The following is an 11,053-nucleotide window of genomic DNA, read 5'->3' on the forward strand; positions in this document are numbered from 1 at the left end:
AGCCAGCGGCATTTTCTCGCTCGCTGTCACCTGGCTCCCTAAGGCAGCTGGCTCTGGTTGCACCGGAGAAGGAGCCGAACTGTGAGGGTGCATCAGGGGTAGGGGAGAAAACAGAGCTTTGCTTTCGCACTCGGGCTGCAAGAGGAAATGTTTCACAGGCCGTAAATGGCCTCCAAAGAAGCATGTAGGGATGTGTGTGTGTGGGGTGGTGGGGGGGAATTGTGCAATATTCTCTGACTGGAAAAGGTGGAAAACCAAATGTGGAGAAGGAAATGTTGCTGAGACCTCAGGGTGAAGACCTCCTTTGTGCCCCACGGCGCTCCCATGGGGCCGCCCCCAGTGCTGCCTCCCAGAGTCCCACCTGTGAGGATGCTGGTTAGGTGCATGCCAGCGAATCTGCCTTCTGCTTCTTTTGTTTCTTTTCCCTTTTCGTTTTCTTGATGGTTCCGGGCTTCTCTGAAACACAGAAAGGATCGCTCGTTGGCTTGGGAGCCGGGAACGCTTGGGAGCCCCACCCCTCCATCCAGCCCAGCAGGACTCCTGGGTTCTCCTCCCAAGTCTGACACTGACTTGCTTTGTGCCCTGGGGGTCATTATTTAATCGCTCTGTTTAGACCTCAGTTTCCCCATCTGTGAAGTGGGGATAATACTATTGACCTCCCAGGGGTGTTATACTGAGCTAACAAAGCATGGCCTGAGCTGGAACTCAGGAGACCTAGGTTCAAACCCCTGCTCTGTCCCACACTCCCTGGGTGACCGTAGGCAGATCATTTAATCTCTCTGAGCCTCGGTTCCCATCTGTACAATAGGAGGATAGATCCCATCCCCCACCTGGTGAACCCTTGAGTTCCCATTCAGTTCAATGGGGACAGGATGTGCCCCTTGGGCTGCAGTTCTGACCACGCAACCCCCCTCCCTTACTTTATAGCCAGGGTATGCACAGGCTGCAGCGTCACATTCAGCCCAAAGAGCAGTAGCTTGGCGGGCAAAGTTCCTACCCAGGCTCTTTGGGCCAAAAGCCTCAGGGAAGTCAGAGGGGTTCCCCCAGCAGAGCAGACTGGCCAGGAGGTAGAAAGGAGCCAAAGGTGGCCCCAGAACCCCCAGCTCATGCCAGGGCTGTTTCTCGGGCGTCCGGGGTAGGGGGAAGAAAAAGCAAAAAGACAAAAGGGGGAGGGCAGCGGATGCATAAAAGCAGAGATGGGCCCACCTCTGGGATTTGGGCACTGCCTCTGGGATTCAGGCACCCCAGCCTTTCTGTGTTGGGAATGGGGGGGCTCCCTTCGGACCCATCTCTGCCATAGAGAGGAACATGAGAGCAGCACAATGGAGACCCCCACCCTCTTTCTAGCAGGGGGCTGGGCACTCAGGAGCAGACTGGGGCTGTGTGGTTAACGGAGAGAGACCCCCCCTGACCCAAAGCCCACTGGAGTCGGTGGCTAGACGCCCAGCAGCTTCAGCGGGCTTTGGATCAGGGTCAAACATTCCTCTCAGCTCTGCCCAGCAAGCCTCCGTGCCAATGTGCTGTTGTCCCTGCTCCGGCGGATTTCCCCCGTGCTGGGAGAGAAGGGGATCAAACCAGGCTCCGTCCTGGGCCTGGAGAGGAGGGTGTGTCCCTCTCAGACAGCCTGTGGAGGGGGGTCTGTGCAACAGTCCCCAGCGTAGTAGGGAAAAGAGCCCTTTCCCCACCCCTGCCGTGTAGACCCAGGGTCAATGGGGGCTGGAAAGAGGAACATGGGAAAGCTGGAGGGAGGGATATTAAAGAGGAGAAACATAAAACGCCAGGAGGACCCTGGCGTCCTGTCAGATTCCTCACATCCCTGGAACTTTCGCTGACGGTGAAAGCATCTGACACGCACCCCGGGGCGATTGGGAACACATGAGAAGAGTTTGCTTGGTGCTCCTCCTCGCCGCAGCTGCTCCCAGCTCCACTCTGCTGCGAGGAGCCCGGCTGCCGGGGCTTCCCATGTAGCAGAAGATTCGTTCTGCATTTTTCTTCTCATTTGTGGTACCAGCCACGCGGCCAAGCCCCGAGCGAGTTGGCTCCCGGATTGTCCGCCCCAGCAGTAGCTCCTGTCTCTGCTGGCGTGCGCCACGAAGGGGAAGTTCACACCAGAGGGGAATCGTCAAAGCCCCCTAAACAATACAGGTTTCTACACACACAAATGCATGTTCACCCAGAACAATCCCACACATTCCTGGAGAGGACAGTCTACCTGGGGCCTGAACCAGAAGAACAGGGAAGATTCCCATTGATTTCAATGGGCTTTGGATCAAGCCCCTATGTATCTCCTGTCATTGTAAAGCCTTTTTCAAACTCCACAAGCCTATATATAAAAACTATCCCTGGGGGCCCATTCATTGATCACACAGAAGCAGCGACCTCTACAGGCCCATTGAGAGAAATTTGGGGCCCCAACACATCATGTTGGCTGGGGTCCAACCTCTCCCATTTCACCCCAGGTACCGAGGTTTTGGGGGGACCCTAGTACCCTTGTCCCCCCTTTCCTCCCCTCTTGTCAGCCCTGCCTGTCTGGGATTTAACAGCCATGTCGCAGGACAGTTTAGGACAGGAAGTGAAGAACACTGCGTTCAGTCGCAGCGGGAAGGGGTTCAGAAGGTGAAGTGGAAATGCCCCTTGGGAATTTGGTCACGACACCAGGGTTGACACCCCTGATCTTGCAAAGGGGTCACAGAATTTTTATAGGCACCAGTGGTCAGGTGCCAAGTTTTAGGCTTCATCTGAAGGGTGCCCAGCATCTCCGAGCCCCACCGTGCACCACTAATTCAGAGAGAACAGCGCCACCTCAGGAATGACACAGCCCTTGGTCACAGCACTAGCCTCGGCCTCTGCGTGGCTTGCACAGGCCGGGGAGGGGAAGCTCCCGCAGCACCTCGGCTGTGCCAATCAAAGCCACACTGCTTGGTGTGCAGGGATCTAAAGAGATGGCCACAGAAGGCACGGGCGGTGACACACACACAAACCTCCTGGCTGGTCTCTTCAGACATGTACCTTTCTTCCTCTGTCTGGCTCACCTTCGCCTCTGGGCAGAAAACTAGCTAGGGGCCTATGCACTGCTGGAATACCCCCCAGAGCTGGAATTTGGTGGGCTGGAGGCCCAGTGTCCAGGATGAGTTCACTCTCTGAACCAAGGTGTGAGCTTGTGACTGCGTCTGGAGCTTTGACGAGACGGACCCATTGCTTGGAAGTTTGTTCCCATGGGGTTTCTGATCCAGGGACTGCGCAGGATTGTTCCCAACTCTCTGCCTTTCCTCTCCCTACATCTGCTTTCCTTGCTGGGTGTCTGTTTTCTTTTCCCCTTCTCCGTCTTACCCCGGCAGCGTTCCGGCAGCGTTGGTCACGGCCTATACTCTCCGTTTTGTTTCATGTCAGTTCCCAGGGTGGAATCCAGCCGATGATGTCACCTTGAGCTGTCAAGGCCCAGGAGGACAACAAGCTAAAGCCTTTCCTAGCTTCCCCCCAACAGCGTCTGTAAATCAGATTCACTGACGGCCTTGGAAAGATCTGATGCTCCAGTTTGAAAGGAGCCCTCGCCTTTAAAACTCCCCCGGCTCTGCTCTGGTAGCGTCAAAGGGCTGCTCCAGCTCTATGCTTTGTGATCCACGGGGGGATACACTGAGCCATCAAAGGAAACTTTGACTCATCGGTGGCTCGGATGGGAAGGCTGCTCCTCCCGCGAAGTGGAGAGAAGTCACCCGAGGTATTTGATGCCGCCGCAACATCTCATTCCTTTCACTAGCCCTTGCCTCTTGCCCCGGAGTCGGGGAGGGCCCTAGTTATTCTGTCCTCTTTTGGGTCCACGTTAAGCCCTGAGGCCAGACGCCTTTCTACAACAGAGACTGGGGGAGGCCTTGGGAACATGCCTGACGTGGTGGCTCTGAAGCAACAGCTACGATGACCCATCAAGGATCCTCTTCAGCATCACAGCCCCCGGGATCTTGTGTGCCAACACTCTACGGATGGTGGCAAGGAGGCCCAGGGCCGAGTCAAGATTGTTGACAGAGGCTCCCTCCAAGCCAACATATGGATTGTCCTGCCTGGATCTGTTATTCGGCACAGTAGGAGACGGAGGGGTTTGTTGTTATGGAGCAGCACATTGTTTTGAAAGGTCAGTGACTAATAAACATGCGATTGCGCACGCGGCAGGGAGGAGCAGCCAAAGCAAGACACACAACACAACACAACACAAGAGACACACACACACACACACATCAGCTTGGCTCAGTGCCAGTGGAACATCCAGCTTCAGGAGCAGTGCTTACAGGAGCCGGGGCACCCAGTTGTCACCAGTTTTCAGAGCTTGGGTGAGGAGGAGAAGGAGGAGAAAGCAACATTTCCCCTAAATTCATGCCACCTGGCTCCCATTAGGCTCCCCAATGCTCTGAGTTATCCGGAATGATGAGCCAGCGGAAGATCGCTGCTCATAGGCATCATTATTAGCGGAAAATATTTGTGACTTATTATCCTAATACAAGCTGAAAGGGCCAAGAAGGAGGAGGAGGAGGAGGAAGAATTTCTCTATGCTCAGCCTCCAGATCTCTATTTACTTCAGCCCTTCAGTCCTCCTTTCCCCACTCTATCACTCCTATCTCCCTTTCTTTCCCCCCTTTCCTTGCATTCTTTCCCCACGTCTTTTACGCGCTATCGATCAATCGATTGATGGTTCGTTTGCTGTCTCCCCCCTTTGGCTTTTGTAACTTGAAGCAATGTGCTCTTCGCTCAGCGAGCCCCAGCTCAGAGCCGTAAATCACTCAAACGCTGGGGCCAGGAACTGGGATCTCATTCCAAGGGCGACAGACCAGGACTCCTTACAAGCCAGTTATTAAGAACACTCACAGCCCGGCCAATCACATCCAAGAATGAGCTCAGCTACCTTCTGGTTTCTACTGGGCCCAAAGATCCACAGCACGGATTTTAGATTTGATTCCTAAGCAGAGAACCCCTTGCACTTGTCTGGGAAACTCGGAAGTGGCGATGGCTGGATACAGGTTGATGGTGGCAAGAGAAGGGTCTATGTTTCAGAAGCAGGCTATCCTTGAAGCTGGAGACTCCCCAGTTTGGATAATGGGACTGGATAAGTTTGGAATTAGGGCGCAGGATGGATTTCATGGCCTGTCAAGGGAACATTAGAGCGGTAAAACCCAATTTAGCCAAAACCTCCTTGGGTCAATTCTCCTGGCGGGGTCATTTTGCAAGCCACGGATCAGAAATCACCTTTCGAATACTCAATGTTAATTTAGCAAATATGCATGTGTATAATACTCTGCAGCTCTCTAGAGCCTTTTATCCAAGGACCTCAAAACAGTGATGTCTCACTCCACCTCTCTGAGCCAGGTATTTGGCAGATGGAGAAACTGAGGCAGACAGCAGAGTCACGTGAGGCAGTAGTGGAGTCTGGCCTAGAAGCCAGGGGCTCATTTGTCAGGCTCCAGCCTCTAGCCATGCAGGCACAGTCCGACCCGTATGGATTAGTGCCTTAAGCCACACACCCACAAGTGAGCCAGTTGGCGTGCTCAGCACTTTGTAACTCCGTTGTCTTTGTTCTGATGTTTAACAAAACACCCTGAACGCCACCCTTGAGCTTTACAAGTGGCTAAACAGAGCAAGTGGCTGCTCCCTGCCTCTGGTTTGGCCTCCTCCCGGATCGTGGGAGAGGAAGGCCTTGTGGCTCTGGCATAGGCCTGAGGACAAAGGGTATGGCTGCACATCTATTTTTAGCACAGCTAGCATGCGCCCGCAGCTGCTGGCCTAGGCTCGGCAGCTCGCCGCAGCGGGCTGTGCACTCAGTTCCTGGTTCTACCCCAGCCTCCCTGTGCGAAGTCTGATCGGTTATAGACACTTCCTGGCTCTCTCTGCTTGACCTTCGAGCCACAGCCAGGTGTTCACAGCATAGCGGTGGGCTAGACTGACAGAGCAACCCCCCAGGAAATGGGAGTGTAAAGGATTCTGGATTGCAGGGCCAGCTCCAGAATTGCTTCACTCATGGGGATGCTTGTGTGAGCGCAATTTTCTTCATAGCCAGATGGATTATGGACATGGGCCTGGGCTGATTTCCAAGATGTGATCAAGGCTTCCCGGTCACGACAGGTGTGCTGCTATGGGGAAATCATATTAACTCAGCACCCTTCTCTTTGGTTGTTTAGGGACATAAACAAGGTTTGAATTTCCCCCCAATGGCTCTAAATATAAGGACTAAATCCAGTCTCCTTGGCCAGCCTGCTTGGGCATCATCTCCTTCCACACCCCATTCCTCACCTCCAGGGCAATGCTTCCTCATTCTGCACTTCCTGGATTCCAGCAGGGCCGGGCAGGTCAGCACCTCCTCTTTGGTGCTCCTGACGACTTCGCGCGTCCTGGTCTTCGATCCCCACTTGCAGCCGCATGTTCTCCCCTCGTTGCTGCAGGGGCTCCATTCGCTCCAGGGTCCCATCTCACACATCTCTGGCAGGGGCAGGAAAGAGCAGTGACGCAACAGTGGCCTTTCTGCCTCCTGCAGACACACTTTGCACGGCCAAGTTTTCGCATGCTCAGAATTTCAGATTTATGTGCACAAAACCCCAGGCAGCCAGATGCGTGCGAGCACAGCTTGAGGGCAGGGCCAGAGCTTGGATAAGAAACGCTGTGGATGGACTTGTAGAGACTGCAGCCTGAGGCTGTGGGAAAACATGCCCTTCCCCTTTAATCCAGAACCAAAGCTCACTGAAGCCCATAGGAGCCTTGCCTTTGATTTCAGTGGGTTTTGCATCAGGCCTGGAACCTGAGTTGCTCTGGACTGAAATCCTGTATCTCGTGCTGGGGGATCCCAGGCCCGTGCGGGATTGTTCAGGAATCAGCACAGATGGGAAAGGGCAGAGGGAGAAGCGTCCCAAGGGAGAAGGGGCAGCGATTACCCGAGACTTACCCTGGCACTCCCTGGTGCTGGGCTGGGCCGTGGTGTTCGGCGGGCACGCGCTGAAACACTTCCCTTTGTGCAAATAAAACTTCTCTTTGCATTTCATGCAGAAATCTTTGCTGAAGCAGCTCTCGCAGCTCGGCGACCTGCACTCTGCAGGGAGGCACAGGGCACCAGTCAGAGAAACCGCCCCTCGGCTGGCAAGAGGAGTGTTAGGGCAACAGGGACGACAGAGCAGGGCACCTCTAGTCCCCCGGGGATCTCAAAGCCCATTGGCAACATTGAAAAATCCCACCCCCATGTTAGTGACACAGAAAGGTGAGGTGGCTTACCCCAGTCACACAGCAGAGCAGTGACGGAGCAAGGAATAGATCCCAGGAGTCCTAGCGCTCAGCCTGCTGCTCTAACCACTAGACCGCCCTGCTCCCCATGCAATGTAAAGCTGACTGGAGGGGCAGCGTTCTTAGGCGGGAAACGAAGAGGAGAAATCCGGACTTCTCCCTTTCCGAAAGGCCAGCGCCTTGTTTGTCATAAGGTGGGGCATGGCGGGGGAGGGCAAAGCAAGAGGGAGCTGAGCGCCCCCCTCTGGACGGCAGGGGAGCGCTGCAGCTGGTAGGAGAGCTACGTACTTGTGCATCTGTTGACCTCTTGGCCTCGCAGCCCAAAGTAGCCAGGTGGGCAGGCGTGGACGCACGCCCCGTACTGGCGGATTCCATCTCTCCAGATCAGCAGGAAGAGACGCTGCTGGCAGGCAATGCACCCGTTATCCTCCGAGCACATGACGCAGCCCGTGCAGTTCTCAAACAAGCCAGCGCTCGCTGCAAGAGAAGAAAGGCAGAGAAGAGAGGCTGTTGCCATCAGCTGGTGCATTGAGCGAGCCGGGAGCAGGGTGAAGGGGAATAGGAAGGAACAAACTGCCCCAGGCTTTCTTGTCCTGCATAATCCCCAGCTCCCAAGGCTGGGCTGACCATTGCTCCAGCTAGTGCAGGGATGGCTGGTGTGCAACGTAGGCTTGAGAATGCCGGGGAGAAGCCAGGGAAGGAGGGAGTGGAGCTAACTAATAGGCTGGTGGAGGGCTGATTAGGTGCTGGTTTGAATGAAGTGTCTGGGCTAACCCTGCAGCCTGCTCCCTCGCTTCAGCCAAAAGGCACCAAACTCAGCATCCAGCCCCACCGTCCCCCTTAGCTGGAAACCGAGGGGCTCTCCACTGCCGCTCATCCCCGTAGCATCTGCTAGCGAGGTGTGGAATTAGGGGCTGTGCCTTTAAGGGCCGAGCTTCCCAGACAGAGTCCAGGTGGGGTGCTGTGGAGCTCTGGGGGGGTTGTTCTAGGCACAGCCCGTTGGAACTGGACACAGAATAAAGCAGAGAGCTCTTGCAAGCACCTTAAGTACTGAGTGATCCCCACGTGTCACGCTGGGGCTAGGGACTCCTCCTGAAGCTAGCCAGGAGCATGCAGTGTTGGAGGAGGAGTGGGAGGGTCCCATGTGACTGCTGCCAGCGGGAGCTGAACATCGGGACGCGTCAAGGGCCGGAGAGAGGCCCCCAGCCTGAGAGAAACTCAGCTGGACAGTCCACGTGTTCACGGGCTCCTTCCCATGTTCACCTTGATACGGCAGAACACCTGGCCCCGAGCTTGTGATCTCGCACCTACGTTTCTGCGGCGCTGTCTGGATCGGATCCAGGGCCCACCGCAGCCAAGGAAGGCGCCTGTGGGTGTTGGATGGAAGTGTAGAAATGACCAGGCTGGGTCAGTGCAGAGGCCCACCTAGAGCAGTCGCCTGTCACCAGCCATGGCCCGTCCAGCTGCATCACAGGAAGGTACAAGAATCCCTGCAGCAGGCAGTGAGGGGATCAAACCTTTCCTCAGCCACTCCAAGCAGGCCACGCCCAGGCGCTAGGGTTGCCAGGCGTCCGGAACGCCCGGCCGAAAAGGGACCCTGGTGGCTCCGGTCGGCACCACCGACTGGGCTGTTAAAAGTCCGGTCGGCGGCACAGTGGGGCCCGGGGCTAAGGGAGGCTACCTGCCTGCACTCGCTCCATGCGGCTCCTGGAAGCGGCCGCCAGGTCCTTGCAGCCCCTAGGCACATGGGTGGCCAGGGAGGCTCTGTGCTTTGCCTGCACCCTGAGTGCCGGCTCAGCAGCTCCCATTGGCTGGGAACCGTGACCAATGGGAGCTGCGGGGGCGGTGCCTGCGGGCGTGAGGGCAGCGCGCAGAGTCTCACTGGCTCCCATGCGCCTAGGGGCCCCAGGGACCTGGCGGCCACTTCCTGGGAGCCGCGGTAAGCGCCGCTGGGACCCTGCACCCCGAACCCCAACCTCCTGCCCCAATCCTGAGTCTCCTCCCTCACCCAACCTCCATCCTGGAGCCTGCGTCAGTCCCACAGCCCCCTGCAGTGATACTCCATCCGCAGGCAGGCACAGCCCCAGCAGAGCCAGCCGCCCGCTGCTCGGGGAACCACGTCCACAGCAGGACAGGTGCCCAGCCTCCGTCTCCGTCCAGGGCTTGGCCTCTGTCGAGGCTGTCTGCTGTCCTGATGGGTGGGCGGGCGGGAATTAGGACACCCTTTGGTTTCACACAGGCTGAGAAATGGGGAATGACTTTTGGATCTCACCGATCGGTATTTGAACGAGTGTCCTAGAAGAGATGGGCTCCATTCTCCTTAGCTCCTGGCGTCTGTCTGCCTGTAATGATTTCTCTGAATCACTCACCAACCATCACTCAGCCCTCCCTTTGTGTCCAACATTCCTGTTTGTTTTTCATTGGCCGGTACTACAATAACATCGGCTTTTCCAGAACACCATTCACCCAAGGATCTCAAAGCACTACACAGACATTAACTAACCTCGCGAGCTGAGATAGAGATCAGTCTCATCCTTCACTTACATGCACATCGGGGCTGAAGGGTCACACACAAATATACACACCCACAAAACCACTGGCATCAACCCTGGGACATTTCAGACAGCCCTGGACTGTTGTTAGAACTCTTTGGAACTGTGGCTCCGTGTGACCAGTCACCAGCTGCTCTGTAAAATCAAAGGCCTGAGACACACAAGTTACTTAACTATGAACTTTACTGACCACCTCTGTACCGCAGGAGTAAAGCTCCATAAATTCTGGCCCAGCAAACATGCCAGGCAGGGCTCTAAGGGGAAGATTTCCAGGACATTCCATGGAGAGACGAGTGATAAATACGAAATGAAATTTACAGCACAGGCCAAACCTCGCAGTCCTTGCCTAGCCCATAGGCAGCCAAATTCCCATGGAGTTCGGTGAGTTCTGGGGTTGATAGGAGTGCTGCTTAAGTAAAGTACAGACTCAGGCCCTAATTTGGCAACCCATTTAAGCCCATGCTTAACTTTGAGGCTTCAGAGGGACTTAAGCACAGGCTGAAGTGCTTAGCTGAATTGTGGGTTTTCGCAAAGATTGCTAGATTTGTCCCTCTGTGAATGAATAACTTTATCTAATTAGTGCCCATAATGCAGTACATGTGGGAGGCATCTTTAGCCAATTAAATAACAGTTGCACATATCCTAAAGCATGTTAAATCAAGGATCAGTTAGTGGTTAAAAATATTCCCTGACCTGAAACAATTAGCCAAGGCCTGTTAAATGTCAAAGGAAAGGGTAGAGCCAGGCATCGTCTTATTGCCCAATACTACATCCAGGGCCGTCCCTAGGGGGGTGCAGGGCCCGGGACCTGTATGGGGCCCCCCCCTTATCATTTTTTATACAGGTGGAATCTGGTGTAGGGAGGGGACACCAGTGCTGGGGGGCGAGGGACGATGGAGAGTCACAGGATGGCACCTGTGTTAGGGGCGAGGGGGCCCCCTGTGCTGGGGGCTCCCAGAAAAGGGAGGGGTCCGGGGCAGAAGGGCAATGGATGGGGTCAGCCTGGCGCTGGCATGTTCCAGTGGCGCTAGGACGCTGGCAGCGGCGGGCGAGCAAGAAAAAGAAATACAACGCATGCTTCCTGCTGGTGAGTGCAGACCTGGCGCCAGGCCCCCTGCTAACTCCCTGGGCGGGCCTGGCCCCCCCAGGCACTCCTAACCCCACCCCCAGGCCAGCCTGGCCCCCCAGGCACCCCTAACCCCACCCCCAGGCCGGCCTGGCCCCCCAGGCATCCCTAACCCCACCCCCAG

At 55.8% G+C, this 11,053-nt stretch overlaps 1 protein-coding gene across 1 annotated transcript in view; it reads right to left on the minus strand.

Moving 5' to 3' along the window:
- Window positions 1–376: 376 nt before the first annotated feature.
- The window catches only part of RSPO4 (R-spondin 4), a 21,194-nt gene continuing 10,517 nt past the window's right edge, over window positions 377–11,053 (minus strand). Inside the window, exons 2-5 of the mRNA XM_024200954.2 lie at window positions 7,540–7,728; window positions 6,920–7,063; window positions 6,274–6,459; window positions 377–456 (exon numbers count right to left, since the gene is read on the minus strand). Coding sequence (XP_024056722.1) covers window positions 377–456; window positions 6,274–6,459; window positions 6,920–7,063; window positions 7,540–7,728 — 599 coding nt within the window. The remainder of the gene's footprint in view (window positions 457–6,273; window positions 6,460–6,919; window positions 7,064–7,539; window positions 7,729–11,053) is intronic.

Source organism: Terrapene carolina, unplaced genomic scaffold (assembly GCF_002925995.2).
Source record: "Terrapene carolina triunguis isolate 2854851 unplaced genomic scaffold, T_m_triunguis-2.0 Scaffold130, whole genome shotgun sequence".
Taxonomy (NCBI): domain Eukaryota; kingdom Metazoa; phylum Chordata; order Testudines; family Emydidae; genus Terrapene; species Terrapene triunguis.